The following is a 22814-nucleotide window of genomic DNA, read 5'->3' on the forward strand; positions in this document are numbered from 1 at the left end:
ATAATAAAAATGTGAGAACTGTAATATTTTGTATAACTCATCGTTTTAGGAATTTTTATATATAAGTAATAATAAAAACAGGTGGAATATGAATACGTCATTAAAACGATTCCAACCAAAAGTCGGATAAAAGCGGACCGAAGGCCCGCTAATGGGAATGAAGCCCCAAGAATATGAGGCCACTAGAAAACACTTGCCCACGACCCAGAGAATCGCCAGTCCACCCCTGGTTACGATACCGGTTTATTAAAGGGAAGTATATGTCATAATTGGCCAGCCAATGTCATTTGGAAAAGCAGATTCGTTTAAAAAAAATACAAAGAGAAGTTTCAATTGTTAATGATTGCTTCTGCGTGATTTGAAAATAAATAATAAAAATTTAACAAAACAATCACAATTTTTGATTCTATACTTTGAAGATTAAGAAAGTCTTATTTTCTATTTTATGATTTAAGAAATGATTACTTTTCTTAATAATTGGAAAATGTCGATCATGAAGATTCTTATTGTTGTAGCCGTTGAAAAAAAGAAGAAATGAATTTAATATAATATATCAAATGTCAGTTGACAGGGGGGATTAATGTTTCCTTGTGGATGGGAGTGAAACGAAATCATCACATGGGTTTTTGGTAAAGAACAATAAAGGTTTCTTTGTGTGCGGTTTGGAGTGAAGAAGACATTATATTGAATGAAGACGGGATTGATCGGGAAGATTTATCAATTTAATGATTATCGTTTATGATACTTAGATATTTGTATGAATAATTAGATTTAGATATTAGTATGAATAAATTAGACTTTTAATATATTGGAACTTGGACTTTTTCTAAAAAGAATTGTTTTGGATTGATAAGTTATATTTTTAAAGGGAAGTATTGAGAGTAAGGGGCATTCTTTTATATTAGTGCGGTGACCAGGATCGGAAGATTTGGAGTGATTCGGTTTTAAAGGTAAAACAAAATTTTTGTATATATTATATGATAAATTTTGACAACGCATAAGTATTAACACTACACAGGGGTAAGTGAGATTAAGGGGTGAGTTTAAGGGATTCTATAAGTTTATTTAAATGTTTAGCTTACAAAGCCCAAGATAGAAAGTATGTAATGAGTATTAGGCCGGAATATAAAAATATAATCAGGAATTTAAGACAATAATATTGGTTATATATGTTTAGATGTATATTGTACATCCAATTTTGACAGTAGGTATGATCTTATTATTTGGTAGGCCTTAAGACTCATTGAATGGTGTTATAGGTATTCCATCATAGGAAAATTAGACCTCAAGATATGCAGAACAGAAAGGATTGCTAAATATTTAAATATTAGGAATTTATGAAAATATATATAGAAGTGGATTTGTGTAATAAAGTATTTGTTATATAATTATGCATTTGGGGTTTTTAAAGTGATGTACATGTGTGGGATAGTTTATTATTAATTAATGTTACTATATTGTATATGTAATTCAGTTTCAATTAAGGTTGAAAGGGATCTATTTAGGGTGAGTTAATGTTGTTTATTTTAGAGTAATTAACCATTTTTATGAACTATGGTGTAATGTGAATGACACATATGATATATTTAATTATGAATGATAAATTAAAGGAATTGAGGTATGATGAAGTCAGAATAATATCTATAATGTTATATGTGGATAGTTATTTTGATTTAAGTCTGCATTTGATATATTATATATAAATTTGGTATGGATTTATAAAATGTATTGGATGATATGTAATATATTTTTTTAAAAATTATAAAATCTTTATATTTAATATATATATTTTTTTTAAATTATAAAATTTTATAAAAGTTTTATTTGCATTTATTATATTATTTTCATGGTATGCAATGATGTGAAGGGAAAATATTTTTGCAGATAAGGTCAGCCCGTGTTGTTGGGTATGCCTTGAGGTGGGAATATCGTTTAGTGTGCATACTTGAGAAAGACTTTTTTGTAAATTGTTTTTTTTGTGTAAATTTATTTTGCATATTACATTTTTTTTTTATCTTTGTAATAATTTTATAGCACATCACATTTTATTATGTATATTATAAACATGTATTTTTAAAAGAAAAAAAACAAACTCAGATTATTTTATATTGTGAATGCTATATCAACTACATATATACCATATATCCCATGATATTTTTTGTTACTTTGCATTCTACATTTCTGTGAATTTGTATTATACATATTAAAATTAATGGCTCATAAATTGATCTTAATTATTTTTTTAAAAGCAATTTCACCTTTAAAAAACTATTTATTTTTCAGTTTTTTAAAATGTAAATATATTTTTAGGTTATGTCTAAATCTGATTTACTTTTTGTAAACAATGATATCTTAAGTTTAATGTAAAATAAAATTATTTGCAAGATTACTTACGAAAAGTAGATTAGGTTTAAACATAAGCTAAAATACAATTTCACAATAACCTATAAATCAAATTAAATTAATTCTCTCTATTTATATATATTATATAATCTTTATATTATTTACCAGATAATAATATTATTTATTGTACCAATATTGCATGAGATCGGTATTAATAAAATAACAAGGATTCATGTCTTAAAAATATATAATCGGAGATTTTATTTATCTAAATTAAATATTTTAAACAAAAATTGTAGAAACCCTTTATTACGCGGTACCACCTTATAGGTAAATTATAAAAAATCTGACCAGGTATGGTTAAATATACTCAAGACATTTATATGGCTAAAATCATTTCAATATTTTATATTATTTATTTAAACATAGGTAATGTTCTTATATATAAAATTTTTATATTATTTATTTAAACATAGGCAATGCTTTTTATATTATTTTAAATTTTAATTTAGAAATAATATCAAGCACCACTCAATGTTATGTATGTAAAGATCAAGATAATAATGAAGACAAATGCATAAAAACGCGTGAATATTGTCAAAACCAAACTCATAATGCATGCCGAACAACAGTTAAAATGGGAGGTTTTTTATTATAAAATAATAATTATTAAATATATAATAGTGGTCCCATATTGGTCTGCATTACCTAAATATCAATATTACATAAGTAAACAATGTGATACAATTGACAATTGCCAAAACTTAAATATGATTCATTATGGTGGATATGATCCTGAAAGACATCAGGCTGTTAAAAAATGTACATATCAAAAATTTAATGACTGGGAATGTGTTGACTGCTGTATAGGAGAACTATGTAATTATTATGTAGTGGTAAGTTTTCATTATTGTAATATTGAGAAGTGTACAGATTGTAATGAATAATCTTATTTTTTATATTTCTTGGTTTAATAATAGATTTTATTTAATAAATTTTATAACAAAAATGTAAAAATTTGAATTATATACTCCCCTTTTTAAGCTATAAATTGTTTTTATTAATATTTTGAGTTTAAAAATGTATATTTATTTATTTGCTCAATCAATTTCACTCTTTTCATTTAAAGCTTTCTGGGAGCAAGGAAAAAGTTAGTCTGCTTTTTATCATAGTTGGTGCGATCTTATCCATTTTCAAGATTTTTGGCTCTTACTAAAAAATCAATCATAATCTGCATTTGACTTGCTCAATAATAATTATCTTACTTTAGTTTATACTCAAGTATCTTTTTTAATTTATATTTTTATAGCAATTATTAAATTTTATGTAAAAAAATAATTATTTTTTAATCCTTATCTAATATATGTTAATTGTTTAAAGATGATAATCTCATATCCTGATTTTTTTATATACTATTTATCTTTTAGAATATAAAATCATTGATTTTTACACTGTATTTTTAATTAAAAATAAAATAAAATATATTTATACATTTTTATTTTATATGAAAATTACTAATTATCTTTAAAAAAGCATTATTAGATATTATAAATTAAATTTCTCATTGATAAGAACCAATCCTATATATGGATATTAAATAAATAAAAATATGCATTTCTTTAAATATAATATTATTTAACGCATCTTATCATAGTGTAAGAATAAGGTAAAATAATAAAATCACAATCAAATTATTTTACTTATATAAAAATGTTATTTAATAAATAGATGACAAAAAATAATAATTGATTTTATTATAAATAACATGGCTACATTATATTGACGAAAAATTTATGATTTGGATTCAATATTAAATGAATGTTAATGTTGTCCTTCAAGTTTGTACCAAACATAATGGTAATAAAATCGTAAACTGAATGCAATGTTTACCCAAAAAAGGGTTATAAAATTTCTGAAAATACATATTAGAGGACCTATCTTAAAATGAGCAATAAAGGGAGGGAATTTGGTCACTAATTGGTATGAAAAATAAATCAAAAATGTTAATATAAGAAAAATCTAACCAGTAATATTAACAATGATTATTTTATAAATTTATATCTGCAATTTTTAGCCTATAAATCACCATAATATTTTCAGGAAAATTGTAAAATATAGTTCCGATTAGATATAGCATTATGAGCCTATAATTAATAGCTAAATATTATCTAACAAAATAGGTTTTATAAAACAATATACCCATCATCAATGTGTAACTAACCCTGGTAAATTGCATTGATGAAATAATATAAATATTATTTAACAATAAAACAGAACAATATAAGAAAAATATTATGAGTTTTGCAAAAAACATCATGCTATTTAGAGGGTCTTAAGGGTCTGTCTCCTACCCCAGCAGCCATATCAAAAGCAAGCACGGAAATACTGTGAGCTAAATCATCTGCCTTTTCCTGTAAATTAATGAAAAGGTTTATACCAGTTATATCATATAATAAATTATATGCAATTCATTGGCGTAAGTAAAGAGGGGAGATCTCTAAATTGCCTTCCCTAATTATAAACAATTTATGAAATAATAAGTATAAATTAGAGCAATATATGGACTGATCCTAGGTTGTAGCAATTGGACAACTCGATTTTGTCATTTTAAATAATTTTAGCCAAAATAATATTACACAAGCCTCGAGATTTCGTTAGTGGATGTCCAAATCGTTGTGTCACCTATGAGTAAAATATCCAGGCTTGCGTAATTTCTGAATAAAATAGTGGGTTAGCCATTTTTAAAAATCAAATCAACATTAGATCAAACCTTTTTAAAAAATTTTTTTAATCGGCCCGAATTCGGACCTTATGAAAATGTTAAATTATTGTTTTCCTAAAAAAAATTCCTTTTATAACTGAAAAGTTAGATTCGACGCAGGGTCTCTAGAATAAATTAATAGCTTCTTAAAATAATTACCATGGAATGGAAATATTTTTTAGGGAAATTTATTTAATTAAAAAAATGCCTCAAAAACCAAAATTATTTCTTAAAAAAATGTAATCTGGCCAAAAGTCTATAAACCCCCCTCCCCTTAGGAAAATTTTGGATAGGCCAAAGGATGGATGGGCAAATGATTACAATAAAACAAATATATTCAATGTAGTGCTGCCAAATTTTTAGGAATCAGCTCGCTAAAATGTTCCTCAAATTTTTTTTTTCTTTATCGCTCAAAATTTTTTTCCGTAAATTTGCCCTTTTATAGTTTCATTTTTTAATATACAAATTATTTATTTGTCTGTGGCGACACTACCATGATTTGGACAAGATATTACAAAAGGCGAGGCATTCCGATCTGATAAAAGTTTATCTATTAATTATATCGTCATTAAATCTGCGATATATTTTATAGTTAGCGAATTTATATCTTTCATAACTATTTCATCCATCAAGCTAAATTCTTTCTGCTTCTGGGTTGCTAATACAAATTTTATCTGCCATTTTCTTAGCTTTTTCAACGGTTTAGGAAAGAGTCATAAGATTTGAAATTATCAAAATATCGGAACTCATGTAGATCTAATTTATATTGATTTTAATTAGATAAATGTGTTAATTTTCGTTCTCCTTCATTATACAAGAGGAAGTTAGGTTTTAATAAATTTAATTAAATTTTTTAAAATTAGATTTATATTTTAATTCATTAATCTTTTCAATTAACTTGAATCGTGATTAGTCTCACCAGAATTTTGCTTAGATGGGAGAAGACCTACTAAGTAGGATTTTCCCCATAAATGTTATTGGAGATCATTAGGTCAACTTATAGTAGGCTTTTGGCTATGTTACTTTCTAAAAATGCCTTATTTTTTGAAAATTTTGAATTATAGAAATTATTTTAGAAAAAATTAAATTTTACTTATTTTTCCCCAAATTATTGTTTATATTAGGTAGAGGAAGTGCGTAGGGGGGAAATTTTTATTAGATTAAAATGATATTTATGAGAACAGGTAAATTTTTAGTTATGCCCATGGACCTAACTTTATATTTTTATATCAAATTATTTTTTAACTTATATTGACCGTCTAATTAATTTTTTAGCTCTAAGTAAGTTGTTTTAAAATAGACTCAAGTGCAGTGATTTTGCATCACTAGTTATAAATAAAAAAACATACTTGCGATTCCGCTTCAGCGTATATCCTAACAACGTCTTCTGTTCCAGAAGGTCTAAAAGATTTATTTTTATTTTTACCGATATATATAATTTAAAATATTTTTAAATTAAAAAAAAAATTCAATTAGATATAATTTGAGTGGTGGCAACACTTAGTGATTATACTACCCGAGTTTAATTCTTTTATGATATCCAGTTCGTATAATTGTATCACTAAAATTAATGAATGAAAAAGCGTGGCTATCAAAAAAAATACCTAACGTACAGTGTGGTTGATATGTATTGAATTGTTATTTTTTGTAAAATGTTTATTTTCATTATTTATTCAAAATTTTGATATGAAATAAAAGAAAAAGAATTGCAAGAATTATTAATGACTTATATTTCTATTACTAATAACAATTGCAAGAATTATTAATTGACTTATATTTTTATTACTACTAACAATACACTACAAGAATGGCGCAGTCGATAAAAAGTTTAACGGATTCAAACCTGTGTTACAAAGATTGGTACGACTTATTTAAAAACATACAAATGTTATTAAATCAATAGAATGTGATACTTATAAAATATTGGTGAATTTATATGCATCAGATAGTCCAGGAAATAAAGAGGTATTAGAAATAAAATACATAACATTTTAATCAAATTTTTTCATCCTACTCCTAATATAACTCTAGAAAGATATAATTTTTATCAATATAATCAAAAAAAATGAGGAAAAATTAATAGACTTTATACAAAATCTTTGAAAATTAGCAGTGAATTTGGGGAATATTTAAATTAGTGATCTGCATCGGGCCTAATCTTCCAAGCCCGGCCTGTTTAAAAAAAATTTACCGACCCGTCCTGGCCCGAATTTATTTAAATATAGAAATTAATTTTTATAATTACTCAAAATAAAAGACATATGTTATATGTCGTTTAGTTTCAATAAATAAAATCAAATATTATTATTTTATATAAAAAATTAAATATAAAATTGATAAATTTAGATATATTTAAAAAAATTTCCAAGGTCCGACCCGACTCAGCACGAATTTTTTTTTAAAATGTTAAGCCCGGCCCGGTCCGAACCCGATTATTTTAAATATAATTAGGCCCGAGCCTGGCCCGAAACCCGTTCGGGCATGGTCGGACTCGGGTTGGACCTAAATTTGCAGATCTCTAATTTAAATACTACATTAAGAGATAAATTTATATTCCGAATAAAAAATCCTAAATTTTAAAAAGATTATTATCCGAAGATAATATAGACATAAATAAAGCTCTTCAAATAGCTACTGCAGTAGAAATTGTAAAAAATACAAAATAATATAAATAAAATTCAAAAAGTTAATAATGATAAAGAAAAACAATCCAAGTCATATAATAATTATAATACGAGCCAAAATTGGGCACATTGCTCGAGTCTGTAGAAAAGAAATAGTGAATTTTATTAATAATAAAACAAGCGAATATAATCTTGAATTTTGGGTAAATGTTAAAATAAACAACAGCGATATCAGAATGAAATTAGATACTGGAGCTGGGGTAAGCATAGTTAACGAAATAGATTGGAAAAATAAACTTAATTCCTGGATTAACAAATTGCATGCTAAAACTTAAAAGCTATACAGGAACCAATACCACTATTAGGTCAGACTGTAGTAAAAGTACAATATAAAGGACGAACATTAGAACTACCTCTCATAATTACAAAAGGATATACAAAATATCTAATTGGAAGAAACTGGATAACTAAATTTCCCAAAATGACTGAAATACCTGAAAGGATCGCACAAATATATAACATTAATATATAAAATGAATTTCCTCAATTATTTACCAAAGAATTGGGCTCTTGAAAGATTTTAAGACACAAATATATATGAAGAACGAGAAACCAATTTTCTGTAAATCATGTTCAGTACCATATGCATTAAAAGATAAAGTTGAAGAAGATTTAAACAGATTACTAAAAATAGGGATAATAGAAAAATTAATCATTAACTTTATGAATTGCCCATAGTAATTGTTCAAAAGAAAGATAAAACATTACGAATTTGCGGGGATTTTAAAAGAACTATATATCAAAATATTAATATTGATTCATACCCAATGCCAAAAATCCAAGATTTATTAGCCAGTTAGGGAAAAGGAGAGGAATTTTCAATCTTGGATTTCTCAGATGCCTATTTTCAAATTAAAGTGGGGGAAGAGTCTCAAAAATATCTTGTAATAGAGGATTATTTAAAATATACAAGACTACCTTTTGGTATATCGTCTTCTCCAACAATATTTCAATAGGCCATCGAAATTTATTAAAAGCTTTTGCTTGTTATTTAGATGATATAATAACCGGAAAAAAACAAATTTATAAACGGTTTTAAAATGTCTACACAAAAACGGTATCAAGCTAAAGATACAAAAATGTAAATTTTTTAAACAAAATGTCGAGTACTTAGAACACAATAAAAAAACAGGATTAAACTAGGGAAAAAAATACTGAGACAGTAAAAAAAACACTAGAAACAAACTTAAAACAATTACAGTCATTTCTAGAGTCAGCAATATACTATTCAAAATTTACTTCAAATTTTGCAGCCAAAGCCAAACCATTATACATATTATTAGAAAAAACAGTTGTTTGGAGATGGACTAATGAATGCAAAGACGCGTATAAAAAATTAAAGCAAGTAGTATTCCAATATTACAACGTTATGATCCAAAATTACCCATTGTATAAGCAAAAGATGTATCAGCCATAGGAATTTGGGAGTAATATCACATATAGAAGGGAGTAAGGAGAGTCCAATTGCATTCGCCTCAAGAACACTGCAGCCGAGAAAAATTATAGCCAAATAGAAAAAGAAGCTCTTGCCATCATATTTGGGGTTACAAAATTCATCAAAGAATTATATGGTAAAAGGTTCACATTACACACAGACCACAAGCCATTAATGAGTTTATTTCATCCAAGAAAAGATATACCAACAACATCTACTGCCAGAATACAAAGATAGGCTTTATTATTAGTAGGTTACCAATATGAAATAGAAGTCAAAAGTAGTCGACAAATAGCAAATGCCGACATGCTATCTAGATTACCTATAAAGAGAACTCCAATATCAAAAGAAGAAACGCTAAATCAAATACAGGTGGGAGAAACACCTTTAAATGCAAGCGAATTGAATGAGAACAATGCGAGATGATATACTCTATAAAGTATACAGATATACAATAGACGGATGGCCAATAAACTATGATTCATGTTTAAAGTAGTATAGCCAAAGGAGAGAGGAAATTACAACAGAGAGAGGTTGTTTATTGTCAGGCGCGTAACCAATCCCCCCAATCAAAATTTTAGAAATATTTGAATATTAATTTAACATAAAACTTATTTTTTATAAATAAATTTTATTGAAATTTCCTTTCCTTGTGAGTACATTAACATTATTCAAAAATATTAATAAAATGGGAAAATTTTTAGTCAAAGAGATTGAAATCAAACGGTAATTTATTTTATTATTATATATAATTATTTTATTAAATTCAAAATTATTAGTGAGTTAGAATTAATAAGTATATTTAATAATATACTTAATTAATAATAAATATCTATAATTTTTTAAATATTTTTCATTTTTACTCCCATTTTGTAGAACAGAAGAAATTGAAATACAAGAGTTAAATAACGCTGAGCATGAAAAAAAGTAATGTGTCGTCAGAAGCGATATCATTATTGAATTCATTTGATCAAACAGAGTTTATCATTGCTGCTAGTTGCATCAATAAATTATTTTCCTCTAGCTTACTTTGTAGAATTTACAAAAACCAAATTGTTCAGGTTATTGATTTGGCGGAAAATATATATGAACAGGTAGATACAATAAGAATGAATATAGATAATATTTTCATATTATTTATCTAGACTTTAAATCAAAGGCTAAATTTTAATAACACTAATTAAACCTCGTCTAGCACCTAGGCAATTAGAGATGTATAATAAATATTAGCTCAACTGAAGAATATTATAAAATATCTATTATCATCCCATTCTCAGATACCTCTTTATCGCAAATAAAAGTACCATTTTTTAAAAAACAAGTCTCTAGCAATCTTCAAGTTTTATTACCCAAAGATCCTTCTTCGTTTTCAAATGCCACTATTGGTAAAATTAAATATTTAGCAAAATTTTATTCCTATGATATTGATACTGAAATAAATTTAATCATTGAATTCGAATTGTGGTATAAATATTTACTACGTTTAGCTATTTTACCTGAGCATGCTATTGATGCGCTCAATCGGTGTAAATAAACCTTGGCTCAATTTCCTAATATTTTGAAGTTGTTTTATATTCTTGCATGTTTGCCTATTACAACATGTACGAATGAAAGGACTTTTTCCAACTTGAGAAGGTTGAAAACATATTTACGAAATACTACTTCTGAATCTCGGCTAAATGTGTTAGCTCTGTTAAATATTCACAGGTTCCAACGACAATAGAAATTCTTGATGAATTGGCAACATTCCCACGAAAATTAAAAATCACATTATAAGTATAGTATTTAATAAATTTTTTTGTATAATATTGTATTTGATAAGAAGTTAAAAAAAACTTGTTTTTTAAATTATTTTCTAGTCAATATTTTATACACACTAAAATTAGTATTTTCAATAAAAAAATTATATTCTACTTATATTGTATGAGAATTTAAGCTGAGGCTAGTTTTTAAGCAAATTTTATAAAAAAATGACATTAATCTTTATTTCAACTTTACATTTAAAAAAACTTTATTAAATATAATAAACCTAACTTAAAATAATAAAAAATAGGCTTGTAATATCCATAAGCACGAATTAGTAAAAATAGTTAAAAATAGAAATATAATTATTATTAAATTATGACTAATTTAATAGAATAGCTAAAACATAAGACCCGACCCGAAGGCCGGGGAAAAGCTGGCCGAAGGCCATGTAAGAAGGGTTTTGTGGCGAAGCCCCCAAAAATATTCCCCCCCCCCCCCCCCATAAGAAAATCCTGGATACGCCACTGTTTATTGTGGAGAACTAAAATGATAATACCACAACAATACAGAAACAACGTGTTAGATATGATACATAGGACATATTGGAATGGTAAAAATGAAGATGAGAGCAAGACAATACGCGTGGTGGCCTAATATAAACCAAGATATAGAAACATGGGTCGAAAAATGTAGAGAATGCAGGAACAACACGATATGCCTCAAAAGACATCAATTCAAAATTGGCCAAAATCACCAAAAGCATGGCACCAAGTACATATTGATTATGCTAGACCATTTCCAAATCATTATTGTTTGGTAGTGATAGATGATAGTAGTAGCTGGCCAGAAATAGTTCCCATGACTAGTACTACAACCGAAAGCACGATTAAAATATTAAGAAATATTTTTGGCCAGATTCGGATTTCCTAAGATAATCGTTTCTGATAACGGACCACAATTCAGCAACAAAGAATTCCATGATTTCTGCGAAAAAACGGAATACAATTAGCGCACGAAAGTCCTTACCATCCTCAGACAAACGGCATAGCTGAACGATTAGTTCAAACTTTTAAGCAGAGCATGAATAAAAGAAACGAGGGGGATTTAGAAACCAGTCTAGCTATTTTTCTTTACAATTACAGAAAACACAAGGGGCAGAAACTAAACAAAGTCCCGCTGAAATACTACTAAAAATTAAACCTAGATGATTGTTAGACCAAATATTAGAACGGGGGAACAAAAAGGAGAAGTAAATGGAAAAGTGTGGTCGCGCATTTACATTAATGAAGAAAAAAAATGGGAAAAGGCCATTAATAAAAGCATATTCGGATCACTACGATATGAAGTAAGTATAGAGTGTAAAAAAATTTTATGTCATACTGATCAATTAAGGAAAATAACCGAAAATATATTAACTGAAGAATACGAATTAGAAGAGAGAAGCGAAGAGATAGTAAAAAAAAGAGGATGTAATAAACAATGATGAAATGAATCTAAAGAGGGAGGGAGAAGATACAAGAGTACGAACGAAACCAAATAGATTGGGGATAAATGATATGTATTGAATTGTTATTTTTGTTATAAAATGTTTATTTTCATTATTATATTAGCATATGAATTTGAATAATAGAAAAAGAACAATTATTTTGATATGAAATAAAGAAAAAGAATTATCTGCGACTTATATTTCTATTACTAAAAAAAATTCTGTAGGGATCGGGTTGAAACCTTAGTTGATTTGATATGGAAATCACCATATACATACAAAATATTTAATCTAGAATTCATAAGAATAAATTGTATTTTAATATAAAATAAATAAATGTCTTATTGAAAACAAAAATATTATTGAATATTCTTCATTATATTTTTAAGAAGTGACGGCAAAAGATATTTTAAATTTGATAGCTTTAGTTCAAGTCTGGCCTGGTCTGAAAATCAAACTTTTAAAATTAGGCCTGGTCCATCTACGCCCGTCTTACTTGGTGCAGGAAGATTCGCCTATTCCGACGAGAGGTCCTACTGTAAAAGGACTATTTTTGTAAATGAGTAAATTTCTGGGTCATATCATATAGATTATACCCTCTCAGAAGCGGAATTTACTTTATATTAAATTCTGAAAATAATCTAATCGTGTATTAACCTTAAAAAAGCCCGGCCTTTGGGGTATCGCGATACCAAAGAATCAATAGCTTCTTGTAGGGCAGGTGGAGATAAACATATTGTTTCGTCGGGAGAAGTTTTAACCAAGGTTCTATCGTTGATCTAATTTAGTTTTATAAAAAAGAAAAAATTATAGCTTCCAAATTAGGAATGCAACCTATTTTTTTTATCGGATAGAACCGATTATTCCTATTTTTTACATATTATCGGCCGATATGTTAAATTTTCGATCCTAAAAAATGGCGTCATAATTTAAAATTTTTAAAGCACTTTGATATTTAATTTTTTAATATTAAGGAAAATATATTTAATAAATAAGAACATTCTCATAAAATTGAAGTGTTAATTTAATAAATAACTTAATTAAAAATAGGCTAAAAAAATTATAAAATAGATAATTTGTTTTAATAAGGATATTTATTATTAAAAAACTTAATAATTTAATTTTTTTACAATTTACATGATCATGAATAAACTAGATGGGATACTACTTTCTACGTGATAGAAAGACTTTTGGAACAAAAAAAAGATTAAAACGGTTTTAGTATATAAATAAAATGATTACTGAATATGTTGAGATTCATAAATATACTGAAAAATAGGCCTAAAATAAAAGATAAATTTGCTAGTAGTATATTTTAAATGGTTTGTTATGATTAAGGCAGTCATAGATGGTGGTATATTTAAAAAAAGCAGTGCATTGAAAAATTAAAATATAAGTATAACGAACAAATTCAGATTTCGGATCGGTATTCAGCGAAATCAATATAATATCGGCATTGTCGGGTCGACCTCCAAAAAGTTGTATCGGTACACTTCTATTCCAACTAATACATTTATTATATTACCTCTCTTTCATTAGTGTTGGCGAGTCAATTAGCTAAAAAAATTAAACGTTACTGGAGTTCTAAAAGCTAACTTTTTTGAGTAAAACCATAGAGGGGTGAAGAGAAAGACGGCAAATTTATGAGGATGGGCGTTAATCATAATATTTTTAGTAATGGTATAAAGGGGCTCTATCCATATAAACTCAATTGAAATTTTACAAAAGCTGTTCCATTACAGCCAATTAGTTTTCAAACCTTGATTTTCATCAATCTGTTGGGTAAGTCCTGGTACATAGAATTCCAGTGGGTTATGTTCCATCCATATTTCAGTAAAATGGCCTCGACTAACAAAAGATCGGACAGAGCGTCTCCCACAGACTAGGTATATTCGTTTATATATTAATATATATAACATGGAAGATTTAAAAAATTATCAAAAAGTGAAGAAAAATTTATATTGCCATAATTCTAAGCAATACAATATACGAGCCCTATACGAATCTGTCCGAGTCTACCTTCCATGCCCGAAGTCAGACTTGAGTGGGTTATAATTGTTCTTGGCTAGGATCTAATTTTAAAATTTTAATTCTCAGATAGGGTAAAATATTTTAAAAAAGTACTCCATTTTTCATAAAAAATACGCAATCTTAAACTACAAATTGTAATATTTTGTTTTCCTAGTGTTTTCAAAACAATTTATAGGCTGATTTTACTAAAAATCAGGTGATTTCGGACATTATTTTCATTCAGACAGCTTACAAAAACAGCGCCGATAGGACTTGAATCGAATTATCGAAATAATTATAAATGCGTAAATAATGTAAAGATAAATACCTGGTTAGTCAGATTAATGAAATTCATCATATTGCGAGCGGATGTGTTTATTTTGGAGCTTGATTTATATGGATGCATATAAACAATATGAGTAAGATAAATTTAATATTATAATCTAATAAAATTCAAAAAAGGGTAAAAATTGATATAACTTTGACTGGGAGGTGTTAAATCTACAAAAATATATAGATAGTATTGTGATATGGGATTTATGGACATGTAATATCCCTCGATTTTAAATCATTCACTGATGGAGGTTTTAAAATTTATGATTAGACTGATTTCAGCATTGAATTTCAACCATAAACTTCATTTTTTTTCCATTTATATGAAAAATCTATATAAAAACAGTCGAAAATACAGAGTATGGGTACTCCACACATGATTAAATACTCGGTCACATCAGATTAAAAAATCTGCTTTAAAATTGAGAAATTCAGAATCACCATGTCTATATCCCAATACGACATATACAGTGCTGCAGTTCTAAAATAGGGAAGGGGGTGGGGTTATGGTATGCTTTTATTCTACAAAAATAGTAGGGGGCACGCGAAAACGGGCAGAGCTGATTTTAATTTTTCTAAGAATTTGAGGCAAATTTTTTTTTTGAATATTATTTATCTATTTTTTTGAATTGTTTATATTGAAGTATTTCATATAAAATACATGATATCTATATTATATAAAATAGCTTAGAAAGTTATAAAAAAACTAAAATATATATGTTGCATAATCAGGGTTGGGCAAATTTTTAGAAAATTGTATTCGGATACAGATACAGATACTTTAAATAAATTTTGTATTTAAGATACAAGATACTTTAGAAAAATTTTAATAAGATACAAGATACTTGTATTTTTTTAAAAAAAATGATCTAAGATACAAGATACTTTTTTAAAAAACTTTAAATAGTCAAAATCAAAATGTATAAAGCTTTATTTTCTTATCTATAATATAAATTTATAAAAAAATATTTAAAATAAATTGTAGAAAATAACAAATTTATTATAAAAGATAATGCGATATTCCATTTAATAATTATATAATTAGTAAATAATAATAAATCAGCATTATTTTTTAAAATTATGAAAGAAAGAAAGTTCGTTCAATCTTTAAAGATTTGGTCTATTAACCATATTAGCAAAGCTAAATAACCTTTCAACGGGGGCTGAGGAGGGTAATATTGTGTTATATTTAATAAATATTTCTTTTATATATTTATAACTATTTAACATATTTATACTCCGCCTGTCATCTTTCATATAATTTAGGACCTCTATTTCAATATCATTTATTGAATTATTAGAATTGGATGTGGTACTTTTAAGGCAAAAGTAATCATCATCTTCATCAATTGAAGATTTTGTTGAAGTATTAATTTCAATATTATTTTTAAAAACAATTAAAACTTCATGTAATAACAAATCCTGAAGGTATTTTTTTTCTTTTTCACCATTAATCCAACGATTTTTAAAATAGGGATGAGAAATAGTTGCCAAAAATGCACTTTTAAAATTGTTATCAAAATCATATATATTTTTAAATCTTTTATTTAAATAATTTTCTATGGCAAAAGCTAATGGTTTGCAAAATTGTAGATTGGTTTGAATTAAATTTGTAATTTTTTTTAATATTTAAAATTGGAGCTGATTCTCCAAAATGGCAGTTGATTTCACTCTGTATTTTGTCAATCGCTATAGTCAATGGGGCCATTATATTGCAATATTCTTCTAAATATTGAATTTCAATATCTCTTAATTTAGGAAATTCTAATTTTTGACATAATTTAGGAAGTACGCCTCTAAAAAGACTATCATACAAACTATTCCATCTAGTGCAACAAGGTGTAACTAATTGTTTTCCTAAAACTGCTTTGATAAGTTCTGCAGTTTTGGGCCTATTATTTGCATTCCATAGCTTAGTACATTTAGCTATTGCAGGATGATGAATTTTAGAAATGTTAGAAGAATCCTTAATAGCTCTCTCGACATCTGTTGTGGCAATTAGACTTATCGTATGGCACAAACAACGAATGTGTTGAGGCAATGTTATTGAGGCTTCTTTAGACCCTTAAATAAACAAATAAATAATTTTATTTGAATAAAATTTTTTACTAAATTTACAATATCATAATAAATTTTAAAGAAGTATTAAATAATACTTTCAATGATTTCGAATTCTATACATTCATCATCATTGATGTCAAAGTCATTCTCTACAGCTTCCATAGAATATCCAAACTCCTTGAAAGCTTTCTTAAAGTTAGAGCCGTTATCTGTAACAGTTGCTATAACTTTTTCGTCAATACCAAAGTCACGATGAATTTCTTTATTATGATCATCTTGAAGTACTTCAAAAAATTTGCCATTAAGTATGCTTAGTTTAAATTTATTGTTATAATTTTCGGTTGAAGAATCATCTGAAGACGAAGATAAACAAATTATTCTATTTTCTTCTTCCATAATTTTAAAATAGACAGATATAAAACGATTCAAATATGGTAGTTCTATTTGTTAGCAAATTGCTATATGATGACCAACGTCATATATCAAAAATTATCTTAAAATATCTAAATTTTAATTAAATTTTTCATTTAAATCTTAAAACAATATCATTTTAAATTTTAATACTATTTAAATTAACCAATATAATTTTTTTTAAGTATCTGTATCTTTTTGAATACAAAGTTGGTTAAGATACAAATACTTTTAAATAATATGTAACTTAGATACTAGATACTTTCCAAAATTCTAAAAATCTTAGAGACAAATATCCGCGATACAGCCCAACCCTGTGCATAATGAGGTTTTGAGGCTATTTGATACAACGCTTTTTTTTATTTTTGTCAGAATGACTATATAAACGATATATTGCGTCATTAATTTTAAGAAAACCCAACGGATTTAAGAAGATCCAGTAGGGTATGAACTATTTCCTCTGCATCTTTTGATTGCAGATAATTAGGTCTAGAAATATAAAAAATAGGTTCATCAAAAGAGGGCCCCAATACCGATTTTACATAAATAACCATGGCTGGTTAATTTGACAGTGTTGTAGATTCATCTACCAGGATATTGATTTTGGATTGTATATTGATAATATTATTTACAACTTTCATCAGCATTTCTTTTGAAATGTTTTAAATTATTAATAAAGCAGAATGCCTAGAATGCAAAATATGTTCCGTATCCAAACCATTGTGCTCTTGTAAAAATATTCAAAATCTACAACTGGGCGATTTTCTTTTGCAAGATAATATGCAGTATTAAATATTATCTTGGTATCAATGTGATAAACCACTTTTAACTGCCAGTATTTTTTTGTTCGGCTTCATAGCCTTTTTAAGCAGCTTTGTGTCCACCCAAAAATATTTTTATGCAGACATCGTAATTTATGTCTGTCTTGTAAATTGCTGCTCGGCTAGTAACAACGGATACAATAAACACTATTTCTATTGGATATTATTTTTTAAGAACTAATTATATTAGGGAAGGGTTAATTTTTGAATTGAAAATGTACAATTACATTAATTACTACCTTTATGTTTATAAAATATTTCATGATAAAAAAAAGAATAATATACCATTATAAAAAAATTCAAATTTTTGTAAGAAGCTTTCCGTGCCCCTACCTTTTTGGAAATATAGCGGGGACATGCTATAACTTTTTAATATGCGTTGACTACTTGACTACATACCTGGAAATATATGATATAATGACCCAAATTTAATTTTTTAACACTCGGTTTAATTAAAATATAAACAGTTTTGCCAACTCAAAACCAAAATTTTGCATATACATTCTCAAAACTTCTTATGGGAATATTCTAAAATAAAATTTTCATATGATTTTTATTCATGCATATGAATATTATAACTTATCATCACAGTATTATTAAATAGTTGTGACGTTGAATCATGAAAATACTATAGTCCTTTAAACTCGGGTCCTGTGTCTTAGCCCTTTTTTAAAAAAATACCACGACAGGGTAACCTTCAGTCTCTCCATTTTTTAATTTTCTCCTTGGTAACCAGATAAATATGGAAAAGGTTCGTAAATCCCTAACAACAAGAGTGTGATTTCGAGTTAATCCTAAGGCATGTAGATTATATAATCCTAAGGCATGTAGATTATATAAGTTCATGCCTTCAATCTGCAGAGCATATAATAAACTCTTTGCTAGGATATAGGCACGGTACAAGATGCCATTCTAATCAAAAACATTGGTTAAAAAGCCCAAAATCAAGAGTCGATTTAGGGCTTTAGTGAAAGTGCATTAGCATGACTGATGCAAAAATGGCTTAAATGCTCTAAACACTATGACTCAAAGGCGATATAGCATAAAATGTATTTATCGAGAGTTAAATCCCCCAGACTACGTCAGGTAACATTACCATTCAAAAAAGTTTAAAAGCAGAAGCATTCCAACAACCCTGCTTCCTGGTAGATACTAGCAGGCGATAAATAAACAAAGAGTTCTAATTCCATAAAAATGGTGGGATTCCTTGTCATGTGTTGACCTCTTATCCTCCTTAAGCATAAACAAACAAATATTTGTGATAGCTTCAGAAAACTGTTAGATATTCCTTTCCAAAATTTAATAACTTATTTTAAACTTAATTTTTTTTTTTATTAACCTTTATAAATTAAGTTCATTTTAGATTTTAGTTTTAAAACAAATATTATTTTCTCATAGCATAACTTAAAATATCATATTATTCTTTCAATATATGTATAGATATCGAATGATTTTGATAGATTTTTATATTCTCATTTCTCATATAATTACTTTTATTATGATAAAATATTGGAAATTAGGATCGTGTTACTTCATACTATTTCATTTAAATAACCAGGCCACCATGTGTAACAGCAAAAATAATAGACTCGATCTAGATTCAGATATAATATTTCTACAACTTACATCATTAACATCTTTAGTTTTAATGAAAGGTTAAAAACATGAAAATAAACTAAATTCAGTGTAAACCTTTTAGTGCCGTCTTTAGATAATTCCGCTATTTTTTGAACAAACTTTTTACTGTAGAGAACCTGTAAAATGTTTTCATTAAAGAAAATTTATAAATACCATAGACCTATATTGCTATAGACTGCTTAACGTTTAATTCTATAATGTTATAAAAACGTCTTTCATTTGGCAGCCATTTGCAAAATAGCTACCTTTATTTTAATAAGTCTGTGATTATAATAATTTTAACGTTAAATATGTCATGTATTTACGATTTTTGTTTTATTTAAATCACATATAAATTGCAAGATATAACATTTATCAAAAAGATATAATATAAAAATAATTAATATTTTAATGAAAATTAAATATATATTAAACAATTTTTATTAGGGTTGTACCGATATTTTTCATAGGATCAAATCGGGCCACCCATTTTAAAATATCGGTTATAGGCCAATATTATAAAATTTTCCGATCCGATCCTATATAAAATGGCGTCTTTAACAAAAATAAAATGTTATAAAAAAAGTTATATCTAAAATCATTTCTTTTATAAACAAAATCGAAATCCATTTTAATGTATATTTTTTATTAATAATAAATTAATTAACATTCTGCCATATTGTTATTTTTTTGTGCATTCTGTTTATAAAAGTGTGCGATAATCTCCTCTTCAGAATCAATTTTTAGTGAAGCTGCTGATATTGACAATTATAATCACCGCAGGCTGATCTCTGATAAATTTGAAATTTTGGTATTTCTAAAAAGAAATCTTCGATATATTAATGTTAAATATTTATTTCAAATTTCATATATATTTGTTTATTACTTATTATGTATATAGATTAATGTATTACTTATTATATAGTGAATTTTATATACTTTTAGAATTGCAATTGAATTGAATATAAACTATACCTGATCATTATAATATATTTAGTTATGGTAGAGTTAAATTATAGATGTTATACTAATAAAAAGTATATTAAAAATTAAAACCATTGATTTCTTTACAAAACGATATGATATCGGATCGGTAATCGGCCGATATCAATTTAATATTGAAAATATCAGATCGAATCTGCCTTCAAAAAGTGGTATAGGTACACCCCTAATTTTTATAATAATATATAACAAGAAAATAAAGTAACAAAAATTTTTTAAAAAATTTGAATTATATATTTTTTTTATATAACAAAAATAAGTTTAATTTACAACAGAATATGAATATATATTTTATAAAATAAATTGACATAAATAAAATTCATGTAAAAGTTTTTTTTGTTCAATAAAAATAAGGATTTCCATATGTGTAAGCATTTATTCTTATATTTTTTGTTATTACCAATAATTACGTTCTGAAATTTTCTTAGACCTTTAACAATTGTATAATATATAATATCATGAGTAAAAATATAATTCTATACTTTTAATTAATATTATTTTTTACTATTTTTTAATTTACAGACATAATGATATCTCTGACATTTTTTTCTATTATTTTTATTCCTGAACTATTATATATAATGGGATGTGGCTTTGAATCAAAATGATTATTAATTCTTTAAATTATTTAGATTTCCAATTAACAATAACGCTCTTTTAAGTAGTAGACTAGAGGTTTGCATTGGGCGGGTTTTTGAACCAAAAGTCCGCCCACCCAAAGTTTAAAAAAAATTTAACCCTCCCCGCCCATAGCTTTCAAAAAAATATATACCCGCCCGCCCCGCCCATTTGTCTAAAATTCCTTACTCGCCCGCCCATTAGCCTAAAATTTTTTACCCGTCCGCCCATTATTTATAAAAAATCCAAGCCTGCTTATAAAATTTAATTATGGCCATTCTTTAAATTTTTTCAGCATTACACCTCTACAAAAAGTTAGTGCTGTAAACATTTCTAAAATAATCGAACGAGTTCGCCTTAGACGTTCATTGACAAAAATCAAACGCGTTCAGGTTCTAGTTCACTTTCAAAAAAAAAGGAACGCGTTCACGTTCATGGACGGTTCAAAATTATGATAAATTTTTTTTAAAATTTTCTAATATAAAAAAATGAACACAATATTAGCCATGTTAAAAAATAATATAATTTTATTTTGATAATATAATTATAAAATTCAAAATATCATATCAAATTAAAAGATATTTTTATTTATAAAAAATTTTTCTTATTAATTTTTAATAACATTATTTTTCAAAATTTTCATCTGATAGACAAGAACGCTTGGCAGTTAATACGGCATTAGCTATACCAAAAACGCGCTCAAGGGTAGATGAAGTGATTGCGGTATTATACTTATTAAATAATCTTTTAACGTGGGAAATTTATTAAAAACATTTATTGTTTTGTTATTTGCTCCAAAGAATTGAGATAAGTTATCCTCCTCCAATCCATTTTCTCGACAAAAAAAAGGATATCTCGAAATTAACAGTTCTTGCATTATCATTTCTAGGGTTTTCAAAGCAATTTTTTCAATAACGCTATAAGTTTATTTTTAATAGGTTCGTTCTATGGAAGTTTTATCCATGAGCATTGAAGCTTGAACACTGGATGTATAATTGCAGAAAGAACATATTGATCTTCATATATATGTTCAAATCTTAAAAAAAAATATATATGAATTAATTGAGAGTGATGGGCTTAATACCTTTTATTAACCCATTTAATACGGCGTCTGTCAATGGTTGACCATATTTGAGGCAACTAATTTTTTTAATTTTAAAATAACTATCGTTATTGTTGGGGTCAAATATCCCAAATGCATTATTTCTTCAAATTTAATGTTTTAACTTAGTTATATCATATAAAATCAAATAATTAATATTAAAATCAAATGTCGTTTTCAATTGGAACCCGAAGATTTTGACAATATAATACTTTTTGGCCACATTTTACACTGTAAGCATTGGATTAGTTACTTCAATACAGGATGTTAATGTAAAACATTTATCATATTTGGCCATGGTAATGATAATTCATTTTCAGAATCAGATGATGAGGATTAAATAATAATATCCATGCTTATGCTAATCTATTAAATTAAAATATA

The 22814-nt window shown here is 26.6% G+C and overlaps 2 protein-coding genes across 3 annotated transcripts in view; one reads left to right on the forward strand and one right to left on the reverse strand.

Annotated features, from left to right (window-relative positions):
* The first annotated feature begins 2663 nt into the window (after positions 1 to 2663).
* On the forward strand, positions 2664 to 3737 carry LOC135922345 (UPAR/Ly6 domain-containing protein cold-like). Its single transcript, XM_065456731.1, has 4 exons — positions 2664 to 2772; positions 2856 to 2987; positions 3028 to 3239; positions 3473 to 3737. Exons 1-4 carry the CDS (start codon positions 2700 to 2702, stop codon positions 3557 to 3559), a joined length of 504 nt encoding a protein of 167 aa, XP_065312803.1. The 5' UTR covers positions 2664 to 2699; the 3' UTR covers positions 3560 to 3737.
* Positions 3738 to 4427: 690 nt separating this feature from the next.
* Positions 4428 to 22814, reverse strand: part of LOC135922671 (phosphoacetylglucosamine mutase-like) — a 121697-nt gene continuing 103310 nt past the window's right edge. For both annotated transcript variants that reach the window (XM_065457103.1, XM_065457104.1), the window contains 6 exons: positions 19784 to 19845; positions 14794 to 14851; positions 14215 to 14337; positions 13113 to 13234; positions 6454 to 6505; positions 4428 to 4754 (listed from right to left, as the gene is read on the reverse strand). In XM_065457103.1, the coding sequence (XP_065313175.1) occupies positions 4662 to 4754; positions 6454 to 6505; positions 13113 to 13234; positions 14215 to 14337; positions 14794 to 14851; positions 19784 to 19845 (510 nt within the window). In that variant the 3' untranslated portion in view covers positions 4428 to 4661. The remainder of the gene's footprint in view (positions 4755 to 6453; positions 6506 to 13112; positions 13235 to 14214; positions 14338 to 14793; positions 14852 to 19783; positions 19846 to 22814) is intronic.

The sequence above is a fragment of the Gordionus sp. m RMFG-2023 genome, chromosome 1 (assembly GCF_954871325.1).
Source record: "Gordionus sp. m RMFG-2023 chromosome 1, tfGorSpeb1-WG-v2, whole genome shotgun sequence".
NCBI lineage: Eukaryota > Metazoa > Nematomorpha > Gordioida > Chordodea > Parachordodidae > Gordionus > Gordionus sp. m RMFG-2023.